General features: G+C 36.2%; 1 protein-coding gene across 1 annotated transcript; it reads left to right on the top strand.

The window, feature by feature from the left end:
* Positions 1–154: 154 nt before the first annotated feature.
* Positions 155–12,504, top strand: LOC139121377 (T-complex protein 1 subunit gamma-like). The gene is made up of 15 exons (XM_070686200.1): positions 155–291; positions 374–435; positions 965–1,015; positions 1,304–1,366; positions 3,304–3,400; positions 3,729–3,849; positions 4,100–4,180; positions 4,679–4,784; positions 6,481–6,630; positions 7,166–7,380; positions 7,967–8,065; positions 9,202–9,388; positions 9,962–10,102; positions 10,971–11,102; positions 11,664–12,504. Exons 1-15 carry the CDS (start codon positions 255–257, stop codon positions 11,781–11,783), a joined length of 1,662 nt encoding a protein of 553 aa, XP_070542301.1. The 5' UTR covers positions 155–254; the 3' UTR covers positions 11,784–12,504.
* The last annotated feature ends 8,937 nt before the right edge of the window (positions 12,505–21,441 follow it).

Here is a 21,441-nt window from a genome sequence, read left to right on the forward strand (position 1 = left end):
CAACATACAATCCCTTTAACTCCACAGCAAAATGTTTATGAGTATGTATCTATCTCATATATTTTACATTATTTTTTTTACATTTAAAATGACAAAAGGATTTAATTAATTATTTAATGTGTACGTTAATCAAAGATGTCGCCTACATGGCCAAATTTGTGGGAGTAAGTATCTATAAAAGCGGCCATACGGCTTCTGACTACCCAGCACATTGCATATTTCCTTAGTCACATTTTCTCCGATAGAGCTACATCATGATGCGCCCAGGCAGTGCCCCCGTGTTAGTTCTTAGTAAGTATGATGTTTGTTTAGAACTACGAAGATTCTGTCGTTATCTTTCATAAATTTGCTGACGCACACATTTTCATTTCAGATCAAAATACAAAGCAAGAATCCGGACGGAAAGTGCAACTTGGTAATGTTGCTGCAGCAAAGGTAGGCCGCCATCTTGGATCTCTCTGGAAATTCACGTGGTCTGCAAGCCCAGTCCTGTCACTAGTAAACCATCAAAAGCTATATGAAAATTGCAGGAAATTAAAATAATGTGTAATTACGGCATAATCGTCTTCATACGGTATTCGAAAAGTGTTATTTCCTGAGTTCTCGCTTCCAGTGTACTCCATGAATTATTAAATTACAGAAGTCGGCAGGGACATCAACGCAAAGGAAGGGTTCATGTTCCATGTGCAAGGATAAGGCAAGAGTGAAGATTTACTGTCTATAGTGGACACTATGAAATTTTGTTGGCATTGTTAATAACTTAGGGAATCCACTCACACCATCAATATTATTTAGAGCCCCTAAGGAAAGCCCTCTTAGTTCGCAACCATAGTCTCTGTCCACTTATTTTCAGTCATCCCCTGTTCATACTAGGTGATTAGTCATACTTACTAAGGGTTTATCAGAGACATGAATTAGAACTTAGATGTAGAGCCCTTCTAAAAGATATTTTTTTATTTTACAGACTATTGCTGATGTTATAAGGACATGTCTAGGCCCAAGATCAATGATGAAGGTGGGTAAAATATGATAATGGTTTAGTTTTTGAAATCATCAAAAGTGCAATATATTGTACTTTTGAGCTCTCATTCCCTTGTGGGTGGGACTGTTATTGGAGCTACTTTTCCAAGAAGTTATCTCTAAAGTGCACTGAGACAGAATTTGTACATGTTCTGTAATTAACATAGTGTGTACAGGCATAGACAGATGTGGCTGTCTTTTGAAGGCAATCTTGCACATTTGGAGAAACATGTACTTCTTTATAGAATTTTGTTTGTTAATGGTAAAATCTTTGACATTTCAGATGTTGATGGATCCAATGGGTGGTATAGTGATGACGAATGATGGGAATGCCATCCTCAGAGAGGTTTGTAAATTTTTATTGTGCAGCTTTCCTAAAATTAGCCATACAACAGCAGTGTAAATCATGCTTGCATTTTGTGCAGTGGAGATGTTTAATCCGCAAAATTAGCCAGAAAGCAGAAGTGTGAACTACACATGTTGTGCATGTGCAGTGGCGTTGTTACAATATTCCACTAAATGTGCATAACTTTTCAAAATACTACATTACTATGGTGTATTTTGTTGTTTTGATTTTCAAATTTTTAGCTACTATAGACTATAGTCTATAGAAGCTATTGGGATGGGTATCCGTCCGGCGTCCGTCGTCAGTCTGTATGTATGTATGTATGTATGTATGTATGTATGTATGTCCGTTTGTGAGGCGTCCGTCCACTCAAATATCTTGAGAACCGCAGTACTTACTGATTTGATATTTGTTGTGTAGATGAAAAATATGATTTTGAGAAACTATTTTTTTAATTTTTTGATATTGTTGAAAATAGGCAAATTAATGCCAAAAAAGGTGTTTTTGGTAAAAAATCTTCTTCATAACCGCTGGTCAGACAGCTTTGTTATTTGGTATACAGGTCCCTAGGGATAACCCAACTTAGATTTGTTCAAATTGTGATGAAATATGCAAATGTGTATTTTTAAGGAATTATTTTGTCATTTTTGGTCAAAATTTGACTTACATTGTATGTAATTCTTGTACTGTATAAACCCTATCAATTCGCCCAGAAAAAAATAATAAGATTTTAAATTGAATTAATTAGGAAATCATCAAAGCCAAAATAATTTTAGTGTGGAATTATTAGAAAGTTCAACTTTTTTTGACAGTTCATGGTGAAATGCTTATCATCTTGGAGGATTAAAACATGTAAAGGCAACTTTCCTGAATCCCAACTTTGATATTCTGAACCACCATTTATGTTATCTAAAAGAAATTGCTCAATAGTTTGTCATGATAGGGTGGTCAAATAAATAGAGATAGAGAAAGTTCTAATTTCCATTTATGGTTGACTTGGTAAGGATAAAATAAGATTACTTTTGAGGAAAAAATAGAGTGGTCAATTAAAAGAGTGGTCAAAGTGATAGAGTTTTTATGGTAAAGCTTGGCTGTAAGATTCCTCATGTGCTATTTATAGCAATTATGCAATCTGTGTAAACAGTGCAATGAAAGTGTAACATGATTCCTTATAATGCTTTTGATGACCTTGAACTTCTTAAGTTTCAAACATTTGTCTCTTCAGTGTGCTTTCTCTGAGTATGTACAGTCTCAACTTATTCAACAGAACTTACTTACAATGTTAATTTGAAAGTTAAAATGTGCTTGGTTAATAGGATGAAAATACTGATAAAGGTAACCAGCTCAAGATTCTTTATAACCTGACAGATATGCTGTTTTTTTATGACTTAATCTTGATTTAAGCAAGTCTTGTTTACTTTAATTAGAATGTAATTAACTCTGGTTTATTTGCTATTATAGACTAATATAGTCTGATGAAATATGCAAATCTGTATTTTTACGGAATTTTTTCCATTTTTGGTCAGGCCATCCTGAAATGAGCTATCAAAGATATCCACCTTCTTCATCAATTCATCAATACATGTGTCACAAAAGGTTAACACAGCAGAGCTCTGTCAACTGTTGAGTCGCTTGTTTTTTTCAAAACCGCTGGTCAGACAGCTTTAATATTTGGTTTACATGTCCCTAGGATGACCTTTGTGAGATAATTTCATACAGTCAGGAAATACTTAATTTTGTATCCATGTCTATAGTAGCTTCAGGGACTTTGGCCCTATGTTTTTACAATATTACATAGACAAGACTGCAGTAATATTAAATCCTGTACATGTACCTCCTAACATGTCATTTTTTGTGTTAAATGTGCAACATATGATGAACAGAACATATCCTGATGATAATTAAAGTCTTCAAGTTTAATTTCATTATTGCCTCAGATCACTGTCCAGCACCCAGCTGCCAAGTCTATGATTGAAATCAGTCGTACACAAGATGAGGAAGTAGGCGATGGCACAACGTCAGTTATCATCTTAGGTGAGAGATGGTCAGAGTTTTACCAACAGACTTTTCTAGATTGGTGGAGAGAATTAGTTCCAATTTTTTATGAAATCAAGAACATTGCTCTGTGGATTGTCGTAAATAATACATCAGATAACTAATTATCATTGATGTTTCCTGAGTTTAAGGAAACCAGAAATTGCTGTTGAAATTGGTACATTACTGGTATAGTATTAATTGCTCCAGTTAAACTGTCCCTGTGAACTAAACATCACTGAACCTTTGCATGTTCAAGTGCATCAGGAAATGTTTCCAATTCCATCCTTGACATTAACATAGGAAGTGTCACCAACTTTTTTTACAGCTGGTGAATTCATGTCCGCAGCACAGCCTTTCCTTACACAACAGATGCATCCAACAGTTATTATATCAGCTTTCAGACGGGCATTGGATGATCTCATCGATATTACCAGAGATCATGTAAGGTATGTGTAATGAAGACAGGATCCTGGTAATAACTTCCTGATAATGTCATTTTGCAAATTAATCCACCCTGACATTTGGTTATATATTTGGTTTCATGCCAAATACCCATACCTTCATTACTGTCATATTAAATATCAGACAAAATGCCTGCTGGTAACAGTGCCTGCTAAAGTAGTCTGCCTAATCAAATATTATGCTGTTTTGGAAGAACTGTCAACAATAATTGTAATTTGCTGTTTTCTGTTACAGTAAAACAGTTGATGTTAATGACAATGAAGAGTTGAGAAAGATTATTCACAGCTCTGTAGGAACAAAGTTCATTAACAAATGGTAAGTAGCCCACCTTAAGCCAAATTACATAGTCTGACACTTTGACCTGCCAGAAAGGTCATAGGTTATCTGTGAGATCAAGTATATGATGCATATAAATTTAATAGATGTGTGAATTGTTTTCTTTGTCAATACTTCAATTAAAAGCTTTCTTTTTTGACATTTCTGATGCAGCTACAGCTATTTCTTTGATATACTTAACATGTTATGCACAGACAAAACTTCACCACTGCAAGTACATTATGACTTTTGAGAAGTTTTGCATGATATCTACCACGGCCTGGCCTTGGACATGACTATTTCAATGTCATTTATCATTTCCATGTACCACCATCTCTAAAGTCTTGTATAATTCTTCTCAAAGTTGGTTGATAGGTAGAAAATTCACAATCATCAGCACAGTTTGTCATTAAAAATGTTCTGCAGGGTGGTTCTCAGATGTCTTGTTGATGAAAGTCTTCCATGAAAAATCACTTATGCAAAACTCTATACATACAGGGCTGATATGGCGTGTCAAATTGCTCTAGATGCTACAAAAACTGTTGCACTGGAGGAAAACGGACGCAGAGAAATTGATATCAAAAGATATGCCAAGGTTGAAAAGGTTGGTTGCAAGTAAATTCTATTAAATTTGATCAATTTGGTATCCACAAGGAGTTGTAGGAATTCAAATGCTAATATTGATTGATTCATAGAAATATCACTAGTGTACTGATTGCAATTTGAATGCACACTCAGTTTGACAATAGCAGATGTTATGAACCAAGGTTATTTGAAGTATAAAGATTAGCTGCAAGTTTCCATATTTTCTGTATTTTTGTTTTGAATGTCAACTTCAATTTCTTGTTCTACTCCCCTAAGCATGTTGATCTGCACTGTATTCAGCTTGTCAAATTAAGGTGGTTGGAAAGGCTAGAGCGTCAGTTATAAACTTCAATAAAACTATCAAAATATAAAAGTAGTCAACATTCTCTGTGGAATAAAAAAAACTAGACATTTGGGCACAAAGGCATTGCAGAGTTATAGCCTGTTGAAACTTCTAAAAAACTGACCAAATAAGAAGAAGTTGGGGAGTCCTTAGTGTATTAACTATGGTAGAGGTCCCCTAGCTTTTAATAAAATGTTTGAAATGGGAAAGTCATTATTTGCTGTTTTTCAGGAAAGTTTGACAAGGCGGTGCTGGCATTCAGAGTGAGTGACTGCTATTGTAAATGCATTTTTAGATTCTTTGAGTGTCAAAGAGGTGTCGAAAGTGAGATTAACCAAAAAAACTGCTCCGTGACTTCAAAAGAGGGGTGCAAATACGGCTTGTTTTCAACATTTTTGACAGAATAACAGTTTTCCTACATAATTGTATACCAATTTAATCCAACCTTTGAAATGAGATATGGACATGGAATTTTTACAGCCTATTAACAAGGTTACAGATAATAGTTTGGCACAATTTTCCTGTACTTGAAGTTCTTTTTGAAAAATCACATTTTGAAATTTGAAAGAATTTTTAATAATTTTTTGATATGTAAACCCATGTAAAATCATAAAAACAAATTTTATTTACAAATCCTGCCGTACAAATCTTACAATAAATGGTGTCAACATATTTATAACTAATTTGGTAATATTAATACTATCCAATTGTTATTAAATTCAAATATGTTAAAAAAATTTGAAAAATTAAATTTTAATATTTGCTGGTGTCATATTTCAAAATCATGGCTGCAAATATACAATTTTCATATTCTTTGGAGAAAGTATTCACTAAGGGAGTTATCCTGAAAATTTGAACTAAATATCTTGATTCTAACACTTGAAACTTGACATTAACTCTGAGAAAAGAATTGGTGCAAAAATAGCCTTTCCAACCACCTTAATCTGTACATGAGTAGACTGCACTGTTATTGTTGACAAATGGATTCTGGTCCGGACTAGAAATCAAATAAAAACAATAATGGTATCTTATATGAATAGACATGTTGACGGGCTAAATAGTAGGTGTTTCAACATGCTTTAGGGAGTTGATCAAGATCTTGCAATGGACATACAAAGCAAAGAAGTGCAACATATCATCAAAAGTGGAAGGCCCTTTATGTTGAGAAGATCATTTCAAATTTTTCAGGATACGAACATAAAGAAGAATACTGATGTGAATTCACTATTTGAAATAAACAGCTTTCTTTATCAAAGTCATTGAAAAGGACAAACACCTTGAATGATAGCGCGTTCATGAAAAGTGAGATGAAGAAAATATATATGTCTGTGAGTACTCGTGTATAATTGATGGCAAACTTTGATATGTGTAGGTTCCAGGTGGTGTTATTGATGATTCCTGTGTATTGCGTGGTGTCATGGTTAACAAAGATGTCACCCATCCAAAAATGAAAAGAAGAATTGAAAATCCAAAGATTATCCTTCTAGATTGTTCTCTTGAATACAAGAAAGGAGAAAGCCAGGTACAGTCCATTTTTCACCTCACCGGTTTGTTTCTTGTACAGTTTTCTGTTGACTGTAGCCGAGTTCCATAACAGTAAAACGCAATGGGATTTCAAAAAGTTGGAACAAATTCATATACAGCACGTCCAAGATCTTGAACGGCAACAATTAAAACTAACAAAAGATGGAAAAACTTTAGAATGGAATAAAATGTCATATCAATTAGTGCTAGGCTGTGACATAGGGTATGTTGAAAGTGCGTTTTCAAAGAAAGTTATTTCTCCTGAATGGTGCGTGTTTTCACGGAGAGAGAACTACATGGCAGTGATATAAGTTACGTTAGTTCAAGAGTAAGACTGATGCCATTTTGAAAGTTCCATCATGCATTATCTATCGTGTTGAAAATTAAACAAAATTGTCCTCTCAACAAAGTAAACATTTTTGTAAAGCATTTTATTTATAAATATCAGATCTCTTTGATCATGCATTGCTAATACTGACAGATCATTACCATCAAATTTTGCATCAGCTGACTGGCTTGTTTACGTCTTTCAGACAAACCTAGAGCTGATGAAGGATACAGATTTCTCCCGTATTCTTCAACTTGAGGAGGAGTACATTCAAAAAATCTGTGAAGATATCATTCGTTTCAAACCTGATGTAGTATTTACCGAGAAGGGCATTTCTGATCTAGCACAACACTATCTCGTGAAAGCTAATATAACGGCTATTAGACGCGTTCGCAAATCCGATAATAACAGAATTGCAAGGTAAGTTCCTGACAGCACAACGTAGCAACATCAATAAATCTGACAGTAAATGATTAAGTTGAAAGTAACTTTTCTTGATAATTGGTTAAACCAAGAACTCAAATAGGCCTCGATACAAACAAAATTACATGCAAATACGCCCGTAGAAAAGTTGAAACACGTATTTCCATTTACTTTTGTAAGCAGTTTTGGCTGTACCATCACTACATGGTCTTTAGGGCATTCTGAGTTAGTAGAACACTGCACATCCTTTTTATATCAGATCGGAACCATTGATTAAATAAATGACACACAGATTACAGGCATATAGATTGGGAAATGTTTTCTTGTAAGACCAGGCACTGTGATTTTCTAACCTATAGAAAGGAACCCAAGTTACGACGGGCAACCCTATTAAAATTTACACGTTTATTGCATGTAATGTAAATTCTGTGGAAGCTTGTTGTGTTACACCTTTGAGGGTTAGTATAACAGATAGTTCAGATGGTGCTGTATCAGTCAATAGTTTACATGGTTTTGTATCAATTTATGGATGGTCATCAAAGTTACGGTGTTGACATGGTTACTCCACGTATGCAAATTTCAGAGCATGTGGTGCTACAATCGTTAACCGCACTGATGAATTGAAGGAAGAAGATATGGGTACAGGAGCAGGTCTCTTTGAAATCAAGAAGATTGGAGACGAGTAAGTACAAACATACTGTAAAGTAGTATCAATGATTGGATACAGACTCTTTGCCATCAAAGTTGGACAGTATCAATGCCATGGAAATGTGTCTTGCCTGTAAAGTGTAGCTTTGCAGCTTTGAAATGCACCCAGTTATCAAAGTTGGCTTTCTGAAATGTAACAACGTCAAATTGTTACATTCATATGAGCTTCAAAAGCCAAATTCATTTATGAAGAAAGGGGAGGTTTATAGTTTAACTAGTGAACTTCACATTGACACGAACTTTGGTGACATCAATAATTTTACATCAAAACCAAAAACTTCTTAAGAAAGAAATTTAGACAAAGCAAAGCTACTAAAGCCAAACTGCTACCTTTTAACATCAACACTTCACATGCTTGAACTTTGTCTTAGGGGATCAATTACTTAAAATGTTTCAGCTTGGCAACAGTCTTCAACAGGACCATAGGAATGAGAAATATGAAATGTTCAAAGATGTAAAGATGTAGAGTATATAATAATCAGTGGAAAAATAATTTGAATCTACCATACACTTGCGACAGCTTGATGCAGCAATGTGCTGGTGGAGAAATTTTGAACTCTTTGTGTAACATGCTACTTGCCGCTTGTCAATATAAGTTCTTTAGAGAACATCCATTGTACACCATCAACCCTGACTATAAATGCCGAATATCTGAATTTAGGCCAGAGTAAATTAAATTCTTTATTCTTTATCCACTCAAAATTTTGAAAGATAAGCGGGTATTGAAGCTGTTCAAAAGCACACACAGAGAATTTTACACATGCAAGTGTTACACTTACTTGATTGTTTCAATGAGTGCCATTTCAAGAATCAAAACACGACCTTCTTTTTCTCCTCCATAATTTACACTTCTATGCTGCATTCTGTAAGCATGCAGATGTTTTAAGTGCATTTTACAAAATTTGTAAACAAAATTTTTGAGGCTGAAAGGCTACATAGTAAAAGCCCTATTTAGATACACTGGGTTTTTTTCAATGAAAATGTCCAAAAACTTGCGTGCATGCAGATGCAAAACAAAAAATTTAATGACTCAGGCCTTATTGCTTTGAATAGAAACCACTGAAACCGACAGTTACGGTGTATGAACTTTTCTGCTTTGTTCTTCTGTAGGTATTTCTGTTTTGTCACTGAATGTAAAGATCCAAAAGCCTGTACAATCTTACTGAGAGGTGCCAGTAAAGATATCCTCAATGAGCTGGAACGCAATCTACAAGATGCGATGAATGTCGCCCGTAACGTCATGGTTGAACCCAGACTAGTTCCAGGTGGTGGTGCAACGGAAATGGCCGTAGCACAGGTAAGATACAACAGGCTCTGCAGACGTCTCTTGTAAACATTGATAATTACAGCACTGAAAGGAGAAATTCTAGAAAAAGTAAAGTTGCATTTGTGTTCTTGAAACTTTAGGACAGGTCTTTGTAATGGCTGACAGTGGTTACTTGCAAAATGTTCACCAAACATGTAATATTATGATGTGGGAAGAAACACATTTGAACTCTCTGGTATTTATTAAAACATTGATAACGGTGTTATCTTGACCATACATATCTTCTTTTTCAACTTCTGAGAAAGTGATTTGAATCTCATGTCAAAAATGATCTCTTTGCTCTCCTTTCTATGAATCTAACTGAAGTGAAACGTGTTGATATAAAGTATGTGCAGGTGAACTAGTGATTTTACAAAGATCATTTAGACAATATTATTGTCAAAATTTCATGTTGTCGAAACTACTGTCTGTGTTAGATATCCTTCGAAAGTGAATTGCTTGTAATCTTCACCGTAGATAAAGTATTTTACTCACTGCTGTCTGTAAGATTGAAATATCAAGCTTCGTTATCACACTGTTCTTATCTTTGTTGAAATATTACAGGCACTCAATGAGAAAGCTAAGAGCATTACAGGAGTTGAACAGTGGCCGTACAGAGCTGTCAGTAGCGCTCTTGAAGTTATACCGAGAACTCTCATACAGAACTGTGGTGGCAATACTATACGCACATTGACTGCTCTGAGGGTAAGTAAGACTTAACCTTTCTTCTATAGATGTCTAGTCTGTATGTACAATGTATTGCAGGGCTCAAAATTAACTTTATATATGGTAGTCCAAGTGGAAAATTAGTAATCCCAAGAAAACATCTTTTAGACCAATTTTACTCCTGCCATATGGCTGATTTCAAATGATATGATTGCTGTTTCTAGAGAAAACACAAGCAAATGAACATCATACTGTAACATCTCTCATATAGTTTAAACGTCTTTCTCCCAAGTTGTATTTACTTCTATGGTTTGTCGATGGAGCCTGGTAGAAAGAGGATTAATTTTCATGCAGTCAGCCAGACAACAGAGTGACAATGCATGAGTCTTCTTCATGTCCAAATGTATAAACAAGTCAACAAAATATAATCAATGTCAATATATAAGGTAATCGGATAAAGTAAAATAAACACAAGGCAAGGAGGCACACTGTGCTCTGTATTTTCTTTCTCATCATCCTGAATGGCGACAGAAGATTTAGCATGAATAAATTACAACTGATGATCAATTGATTATTGTCATTTTAATCTCACCAGGTTAAGATAAGGTCAATTGCATTGTGTGGAAAAGCCTGCAAGCTATCTTGGCGCCAACACAGCCTAATTCAGCTGTGTGTCGTGGTTTTATCCCATGACGTATGTGAAAAAGTGGTAGTCCCATGGGACAACCATTGCAAAAAATTAGTAGTTGCAACAAGGCTTTGTTGTCCTAGGACAAGGGAATACCATTAATTTAAATTCATGATTTTGAAATCAGGTTGTATCAAGGATTTTTAGACAAAAATGAATGAGATAATACAGTTTCAAAATTATGTCTGTAATATTCCATTTTTGTTGATGCTTTGACAGGCCAAACACACAGAAGCTGGAAATACAAGTTGGGGCATTGATGGAGAAAAAGGCACAATTGTGGATATGAATGATCTAGGTGTGTGGGAACCATATGCTGTGAAAATCCAAACCTACAAGACAGCAATGGAGGTAAGCTGCCAAAATTCTGTGCATAGCCTTGTAGGTGGGTTCTGCGGCACCAAACAGTGACATTGTGACAAATTAGAATGTATATGTCATGTTGTTCAGATGCTTTAAGGTGATATGCGCCTCGAAAGTGTGAGGCTTAAACTTTTGCTCAAACTTTTCTCAATGAATCTTTCAACCATTCCCTTTTGAAATCAAGAATAAAAATCGAGGGTCAACGTACAAATATATGAGAGAAACAAATTACCCAAGATTTACAGATATTTGAAATTCAAAATGGCCGCCATCCCTGTGTTAACTCTATGGAGAAAAATAAAATTTTCAAATTTCGAAAAAACTAAGACAGTGAAAAGCTTTCTTGTGCCAAGAGCTTTGAAATGAACCCTCACAAGTGGTAGATCAAAATAGAATTGATAGTTTGAAAGCTGGGATATCTGTCCCCGAGGCGCATTCGATCTTAATAGCAGCAATGCGATGACAAATCAAAATCAGATACTCTATGTGCATTCTATCGGTGAATGACTGTTTATTTACTCCACTATGTCTTTATGTTCTACTCCACAGACTGCCATGCTGTTGTTACGCATTGATGACATCGTATCCGGAACGAAGAAGGCAGCCGGAGGAGAAGGAGCCGGAATGGCTGCACCTACCACCGGAGCACCACCTGTACCGGAGGATTAAATCAGATTCAATGTCACTGCAATGATTAAATGTTGTAATATGTGTAGTATATAGCACTTATAGATGTGACTGGCTCTGTCCTGGCGCCAGAGGACACTGACCCCAGGCAGAAGTTTTCTCTCAATTCCACATGCCTACCTCAATACATTGTGGAATATTATCCTACTCTAGCTTCAAAGATTTACCTTAAAAGAATGATAAAGGTATATTTATTTCGTACTTGTCTTATACAATGCTGAAACTTCTTTTGAAGGACAGTATGTCAATCGACGTAAAGTTTCCATAAATAGATAAAGACCAGGCGTAGAATAATTTTTAAACAAACTGTACAAATATAAGTCCTTAGATTGTGATAAGTTCCATTACATGAGGTATTTTTGCTCTGTAATGGTGGAGAAACTTTCCGCTTTTATCCCTCTCAGACTGTGTCATATTATATGACTGAGTGTACACATGTGCCATACCCGTGTAGTCGCTATGTGAAATCTCTCACAGGGCTCACTGGTAGGGTGATATACATTTAACTTGTCTGTGCTCACCACGTCTGCTTACTTAATAAAATGATGTCACATGTAGAAATGTGAAATGGTACTTGACGATTCATCTCTTTTAAATTTAAATTCTTTTTTCCATTTTCATTTGGCATTTGCAGTTTCTTTCGCACTGTGTATTATTTTTGTACGTAATTGAATAAAACGAAGGTACTTCTGAGTTCAACATATCTCCAGATTGTGCCATCTGTAATACTTCTTGTACTCTCAGAAATGTGACTGGTTTGGATTTTGATGAGATTGTGAGGGTGTGTGCCTTTATACATGGAAATCAATGTATAGATGAGCGGATTGATCTTGAGCTTCTCAGGAGTGAAAAAACCTGCACTCCGAGCAGAGCCAACAGAGTTTGATAGGTTTCTATGATGTGGGTAGATGCATAAAGGAAGGTTCCCCCACACAAACATGGCAGGTTTCTTTATCAGTAATAGGTTTCTATGATGGAGGACAGATTCAAAAAAGGAAGACTTGTGCACAAACATGGCAGGTTTCATTGTTAATAATAGTTTCAGCAATGCTAAATGAGGAAAAGTCGTGGGGCTTCTGCAGCTTTACTGCTTTTAACACTGGTATCGAAATTTGGACAGCAAAGGAAACAGTTTTGCTTATCTCAAAATAATTGTTAAGATTTCTTCCTTTGTCATGATCCATGGCTGTTCTTGTGTCATTACATTGAATGAAGCTGGGATTTTATGAAGTGTGAAATGTTAGATTTTAAAAATGTAGGAAAAAACCTGCTGATTTGCTGTAGTTTAACAACTCTACCTTCTTTCCTTTGTTCTTCGAACTAGTTCTGCTCTCAGATCAATTCAATTGTAAACGGGCTTCTGATAACGTGAATTCCAATACCATATTTACATTTACAAATTTTGGGCTTATTATCCATAATTTTTGGTGTTGAACATAGCCCAAACTGAAGTTATAGGTGAAGTTTCTGAAAAAGCTCCATTTTGATTAGACTTGGTTCGAGTCTCTGATTTGTGAACGTATGAGTTGGGTGAATGTGATGATTTGTATTCTGTTTTCTCAAGTTGCTTGGTGGTGTATTCGATACAGGGGAGTTTCACCCGGAATCACAATCCGGCAGAAACTAACTCACTACTGTGTAGACTCAAAGGTAAAACGCATTCCATTGCTACGAAAACCTGACTTAGGCCGCCAAATTTCAAATAGGTGCATATGAAATAGAAGGAACACAAAAGAAACCCTTGCAAATAATTTTTTTTTTAAATTCACCGATGTGAACCAAGTCTACATTATTATATAAGAACAGTACTGTTGAGTTTTTGGAAATTTTACTTTTACTTCAAGAAGAGAAGATAAAATTTCCATTTCATGGAAAGGTATATTCGTCTATGATATATGTTGTTGGATTTAATACCGGTCTATACCGTCAGGGCTCAGATATTGAGAGCTTACCTGTGTAGCGTTCACTGGAACCGCAGCTATAGTGTAACGTGTAGCTCAGTTGGCCGTAGAGGGCGCACCAAGGTTCCAAGATCATTCCCGTACACGCGTTTCCCATGGGAGATTGAGGAAGCTTGTTAAGAAATTTCATTATCACTGAATTTCATTATGACTGAAAATAACAAACGTGAAGTCTTTGTAATTGCAGAGGGCGATTTTTCGCAAATAAAATCAGTGGAAGCGGTATTTCTTATTTTCCCCAGTTTGTATGCTTTTCACCTCTTTAAAAGACTTCATCACTGGCCTTCGTTTTCTGTGTCTGGATAAATAATATCTCAACGTACAACGTAATTTTGTAAGTATTATAGCATAATTTCAAGCAGATGCACACACATTCACCGTTGAGTACAATGACACGACACAACCTAGTTTCGAAATTTAAGTCAAGAAAATGCCGAGGAAAGCCGGCCACCCTAGTTTTTAAAGTGCGTAATGGAAACGGAGTAAAACGTTACCATATTAAGGTTTTGACCTTTACATCGGCGATTGCCGAAGCCCTGCAAGTTCGAAATGCTGCCTCGTCAATGTAGTTCTGGTCAGTCACTGGGGCGATTGAATATTTGATCACATAATCCAAAATTCAGAGTGAAATCCCAATGTTGCTGCCCGCGTAAGAGTTTAATGACAACTGACAAGTAATTAGAAATCAAAAAAGCTGCCTGACGTTAATGTTTTTTTCCCATAAATACATGATGATTCTCTTCTATCGTGACGAATAGACTCCGACTTTCAATCGATAATTCAACCTTTTTCTTTCCTTTTTGCAATGCCTCAGGGAAAGAAGAAGGCACAGAGCAAAATTTAGTTTATTTTAGGCTCATCAATGTATATGCTTTGTTATACCGCAGAGAATACAATAATCCTGGCCCACGGTTATACTTACAGGTGTTTTAATGGATCGACTGCCTTCAGAAATTCTCTGTTCAATTTCATTACCTCTACATACGCGGATCGACGTTTCCACACACACACACCGTGTAACACGTTTAGAGTGTAATTGGGCGAAAAATGAAAATGACCATTATGAATTGACCTTTTACTAGTCGCCATTTTGAACTTGAACGATATCCCTTGTGACATACCAAGTCAACGATTCAAAAGACACTACAGTCGTGCATATTTTTTCACAATTAAACCGAGAAAATCTACAGAGGAACTATTTTTTATATGTATTATATGTATACATCCTCCATCCAGCGTCCTCTAAGGTGTGCAAATCGTAGAAGAACGAACAATAGTATTGTCATGGTAACAGTGAATAATGTCTTTTCGCAGGAGCAAGCAGAGGCACTGAATTTCGTTACGTTCAGTCCTACTCCACAGCGCTAATTTATCGGGTCAAATTACAGTTGTGTTGTCGGTATGTATCTATTCTTGAATGGAACCATTATAAAGAATCTCCAGATAACATAAGGCGAATGGTGTCAATGTACATCCTAAGTGACAAACATCAAAACTAACATACAATTGAGGAAACCTGCGTGTGTGGGAAACGGGAGGCAAACTCGCATCTTTTGAATTCGCACAGCTCGATAATCAGTGAAGCCATCAAACTGGAAGTCGATCTGTCCGTGACAAGGACCACAATGACGACGATCGTTCCGGGGGAAACATTGCCTTTCGTGAGTTAGCTACAAACATCGACACTGCTTTGACGTCAATCAGAGGTTGTGCATTATCTGTCACCCTTTGAAACTCAAGTCTGATATACACTTTCAGGGAGGGTGTAATTGTAGCTAATAGTACACCTAATTGAAGGCAGTTTTCATGACTGTACATCGCAGGGTGTCGCGCTGTAGAGGCGTCGGTAACCTTCTCGAGCTTTGTCGGCCAAAATACCGCTGTCTTGCTGTACATCCTCTCAGCAGAGTGTTATTGACCAATCAGATAGATCCAATTTGAGCCTTTATGTTTACTGTCGCGTCAGCGATGACGCAGTGAAATTGAAATTTTCGGGAACGCGAAGGCAAAGAAAATGCGATGTGAAGAAATTATTGTCAAGGGAGATGGGTTTACTGCAAACAGAATTAAACGTATACAGTCATTTATGCCTATAGCGATGATTTTTTTTAATCTTCCAGAAGAGGGTCAGTTTGAACTAGAGTGAATACAGAAGTAAATGATTAAGCCGTGATCAATTGGAAGTCAGCAGATCACATTTATGCTTTAGATACTTCAAAATGTAACCAAGATATTCTGACGAACTCAATAATTTGTCGATCGGATCCAAACTCCGAGTCGCAAAGTACAGCATTCAGTCACCTAGCAAAGACATCACAGTCAAAACCGCTTGGGTAAAGCCCAACCGATAAAAAGATGAATCAAAAACCGAGCTTAGTTGCTACAATTTTCCTGACTGCGACCTCTTCTTTTCACAAAATTGTTTGGTGAAGAACGGGTATTTAATTATCGTATGTTCGCCAAAATCATAGTTTACTTTCTTCGATTCCCTAGAAAAATGCGAAATTCCAACAGATCTATCAAAAGTCGTCATGAAACCACACTTCAAGTCGTCATGAAAATACAATTATTGCTTACTGAAAGCCATATAAACTTTATGTCAGGACAAAAGTGAATCAATAACACTCGGTATGTTGAACTATGATGTTTCAGTTTTACGCATTTCTCGAAATACGCCTCTGGGATAGATGTAATTGGACACTCAAATTTCCACAATTCTTTTCTGATCTACCAATTGTGGGGGCTCATTTTAAAGCTCTTGGAGTAAGAAAAATTTACACAGTCTTACTTTTTCCAAGAATTTAAAATGTTATTTTTGCCAACAGAGTTAACACAGGGATGGCGGCCCTTTTGAATTTCAAATATCCGTAATTTACAAGATAATTTGTTTCTCTCTTACCACACTTAGCATAGGGACCACTACCTTTTATTCTCGATATGGTAAACTAAGAGAATGGTTGAAAGTTTGTTTGAAAAAAACGTTTGAGCAAAAGTTCAAGTCTTTCACTTTCGAGGCGCATACTACCTTTAAATGTCAACAGGTTAATTTGGCATTTGCGAAAATGCTTTAAACAGTCACCATTATATATAAAATGAATGTATTTAGTCTCTTACTTGTAATTGTATTTATTAATTAATCAATGTTTCAAAGAGATGGGAAGATTTACAGCAGGGTTTGGTTTTATTTTTGAATATTGAATAACTTTCGTTGTGAGTACATTAGGGATGATGTACGAGTCTTATTATGGAGACACTGGATACAATATTTGCCTTTTTGAAAATGTATGGCTCATTCGTGAGTCACGGGTCAGTGTTGTATAAATGAACTCTTGCCTACACACACACGGAGCAGCACCTGTTGCTTGTCAGCGCCGCATGAGTCGAATATATAGTGGACTTATAGTTTATGACGAGATACTTGCATTGAAGTCCCATGCGGACAATGTCATGGTTTTTTTTGTCACTGTTGTCTTCGCTGTCATTGTGTACTGTCAGTGGCGTTACTGCTGCAATGCTGTCTCTACACTGCTGCGTTATGCCATGCCATCGGGTGTGACAGTATATAACAACCGAACACGTGCAAGTGGCGAGTTTTCAAACCATTGCTCAATTTTGCAGGCCATGGTTGAACTGCAGATACCCCTTGGTTCCTGCAGTCCTCGGTATAAACGTTGAATTGCAAAATTTCTGTAGTCTTTTTATTAATATTCTTTACTGTATTATAACTAAATTTTCTGCTGAATATTAGGTCTCAGACCAGTTTGAATACAATATTATTTGTCCTTGTTTATTTCCCACTTGATCTAAATACTTAAGCTTTTCAGACTTGGCTTTGAATGTCTCAACATTTCGGCCAGGCAGGCCTTGGCTGAGGCCAAGTTATGATGTATTTTGAATTAATATACATTTGCGACGATGTACAAGGGGCCTCTGTATTATTACACTAAACTGAATGACACACAGTGTTCAATCTTAGACTGGAATTTCCAGCTTTTGTCTTGCTTCAGCTCTCATTCAGAATTTTTAAGCTCCAGTTCACTGTCGTATGCCAGCCTTTGTATTGAAAGCAGACTGCAATTCTACAAGGAAATGGATCTTTGAAATTCTCATAGACAGCATATGGTTGTGTGCCAATTGAGGTTGCTGTCACCGTGAATAGCGTAGCGGCAAATGTAATTTTCAATATTATATTCTCAGATGATGATGATTCTGCTAAACAATGAGACATTAATATCTCTGGAAACTGAAAATAACACGAAAGGAACATTTATTTCGTATGATATATTGGTCTGTATTGCAATATGATAAATTGATCTTGAATACACAAGAAATATATTTAATGAATAGATTTATACGCCGACATAAATATCATCCGCTTCTTTTCACGTAGCCAAACATGAGCGGGTAAATTATGTCAAAAATGCGAGGCAAAATGCAATAAATTTGAATTACGAGCAGTCACGTGACCGCAATAACTGTAAAATTTGTTGCGCCGTGAATCAACACAGTCTCCTAAAACGTTCTACCGAAAATTCAGAGTTCTGTTCTGCTGAGAACAGACAATGCAAGATCGCACCTCTTTAAGATTTGTGAAATTCTTGTGACTCCGTACAGCACCTGACCATGAAAGACTAAGGTTGTATGCGTCATTATCGACACTTCTAGGCATTTGAAGGCCAGTTAAACGCGTCATGTTACTAAATTCTGTATAGATATGTTGTTGTTGTTGTTTCTGCTGCTGTTGTTGTTGTCGTTTTTTGTTGGTGTTTGCACTGAAAGATTTCTTGACTCATGGGAGACCGTACTTGACTCAACCATGAGTCAGACGTCACCGTACTTGACTTAACTGTGTCGTAGATTCACCATTACCTTCGCAGAATAATGATAGCTTTAAAACCTTGTAAGTTTAGACCTTCAACGATGGAAACACTACTCTTTTAATTCATGTCCTTTTGTTTACCGCTACTCCTTGCCTCGCTCGTCGACAATAACCACGAAGTTTATCCATGTACAGGCTGAGCTGACGACCTGAAAACTGTGTACCTCAAATTGCTTTGGGAAGTAGAGCAAGAAATTATGGTTGATATTAAAACAAAAATAGTGAAAAAATCATCAGAAGTTGCCATTACTAGCCCTTTGATGAAACACAGTCCCTCTATCCACCGGTCTGGAAACGTGGCTGGTTTCTTTGTGACACTCCGTGATATGAACAAACACACGGACTTTTGATGAAAAGGGCAACTTTTGACGTTACGTAAGGTCAAAGGTTTACAACAGACTGTGGTGAGATCACCAACTGAAATTTCGTTATATATGGATAGAGAATGCAATCACTCGTTTTACACCGAAGTGCTTGGCATAAGATGTACAATCCCATCAACAACAAAAAAAATCATCTTGAAAGCCAATCCTACAGGAAGACACTTTGCAACGTCAACGGCTGGAAAGTGAAGGTACTTAGAAATAAAATGATCGGTGGCATCAAATCCATTTCATTATCCTAATGACTTCCTTTTGTAGTCAGATATTTCATAGGATGCGTCTTAAAAGTAATTTCATCAATCTGAAAGACTTTTGTCTCTCATAGAGAACATTATAAGAATTGAAAAAAAGTTACTGTGTATCCTTAATTTCGCTAAGACCCTTGACAACAACTCAACAACAGGGACAAACAGAATCTTCAGAAAAATCTTTCATTTCCTTCAAAATACGGAGATGCATGTTCTTCCATCGTGGAAAAATAAAACGCAGGAAAATAAGTCTAAACATAGAACAGAGAGTAATGAGGCAAAACGCCTTGGAGGGTTCAGGGCATGCACGGAGCTCTAAGGAATCCTTTCAGTGTGATTGTGGGTATAATGGATGCAAGATACCTTACAAACGAACGATAAGCTAAAGTAAAAACAATGTATCCAACCAATAAACGATTCGCTTTCTGCATTCGAGCGTATCATATCCGAGTTAAAACTCCGCAGAGTTTTGGGCAAACTAGCCAAAGGAACGCGTGTGAACGACGGGCTCGATATAGATAGGCCGTGCACGGATACTCGGGTTACTTGTCCTACAATTCTACCCTCAGTTCAACTTACAATTAAATTTATGAAATTTGCGAGGATCCATTGACCTATTAGCTTCACTAGTAACATTTTTCATGCACTATTTACTTATCATCAAATGATATTAAGACATCCATTCGATGGAAAGGTCAAATGATTCATTGAGGGGTTATTATTTTACCTTAACCTTTTCTTAAAGATCTACAAATTTCTCCTTCTAAGAAATACGGTAATTTAGAGTGATTCTTGGAGCATTTGACTTCTTAAAGGAGAGCGTATTACCGTGACGGTGACTTCAAGGCAGCGGTAGAATTTTCATTTTTTCAAACCAGTGAGTTTAGAAACCACAACAAGGTATTAGATTCAATTGTGGACTTCCCTCGCAATTGATCAAATTTTGGCAGTATATATCTATATATCTAAGACTTTCCTGTGTTAGATTCAATTGTGGACCTTCCTCGCAATAAAAAAAACAATTTTGGCTATATATATATATATATATATATATATATATATATATATATATATATATATATATATATATATATATATATATATATATACACACTCACACACACACACACACACAAATGTATACAATGTGCCCTCCCGGTTATCACCATAATGGCTTTATGGCAACCTCTGAACTTGGGCACAGAGAGTATATATTTTCTGACAATTGATGCTCATTTTTCATCAAAACCTTGTTTTCCTGAAAACTCTCGAACGAACAATTTACATGATCATGACATTTGCTTGTACAAAATTTTTGTAACAAATCCTTTATATAAAAAAAACCCACTTATCTGATAGCTTTCTAATTTTGTTTGTGGATGAGCCATTTAGATTTGATAAATTGATGAAAAAACTTGCTGATGTAAATTTTTTAGGATTTTTCTTCTGCTTTGGTTCAAGAATCAACTTCTTTCGAACCAGTTACCTGATTGCATTCATGTTTAGTTCCTCCGAATAACTTTATTAACTTATTGCATATGCATATTTCGTAAAAAACTACATATACAAATATTGTTGCATATAAATGTCTTGCATCTGAAATTATTTCTCCGAAAAAACTAATAACATTATTTCCAAGTGATTAACTCCTTTTGATGTGTTGAAATATGAGTAATAACTTTTTTTGCCAATTAGGGAGCCGTCATTATTTACGACCTGGGAGTCGGAGGAATGTGAGGTGGTCACTCAAAAAATTAAAAACTAGAAGGTGGCTTCGCTAAAAATGTGGAGAAAAAGAAGGGGTGTTACTCATTTTTTGTGCAAAATGAATTTAAACACGCCCCAGATTGCACTATTTCACACATCAATTTCTCAAACTTTTTAATGCGAGAGGGGAGCAGTTGTAACTTCAACAGTTGTAACTAACATTGTGAAGTGCCAGTGAGTATTCCTGCGTGTACTTTTACACTATGAGCTAACTAAATGCGCATATCTTAAGACCCATTTATCCATCTATCGATCTATCTGTTTATCACTCTGTCTCTCTCTCTCTTTCTCTTTCTATCTATCTGTCTTTCTGTCTCTCTCTGTTTCTGTCTGTCTGTCTCTGTCTCTGTCTATTCTCTCTCTCTCTCTCTCTCTCTCTCTCTCTCTCTAGACTATCTCTCT

Source organism: Ptychodera flava, chromosome 21 (genome assembly GCF_041260155.1).
Source record: "Ptychodera flava strain L36383 chromosome 21, AS_Pfla_20210202, whole genome shotgun sequence".
NCBI lineage: Eukaryota > Metazoa > Hemichordata > Enteropneusta > Ptychoderidae > Ptychodera > Ptychodera flava.

What these genes read in the sequence shown, in the direction of transcription:
- LOC139121377 (XM_070686200.1), top strand. Translation starts at nt 255, where the DNA reads ATGATGCGCCCAGGCAGTGCCCCCGTGTTAGTTCTTA. An exon ending in ACAAAGTTCATTAACAAATG is followed by an intron (nt 4,181 to 4,678) that starts GTAAGTAGCCCA and finishes CTATACATACAG; the next exon opens with GGCTGATATGGCGTGTCAAA. An exon ending in CGGAAATGGCCGTAGCACAG is followed by an intron (nt 9,389 to 9,961) that starts GTAAGATACAAC and finishes GAAATATTACAG; the next exon opens with GCACTCAATGAGAAAGCTAA.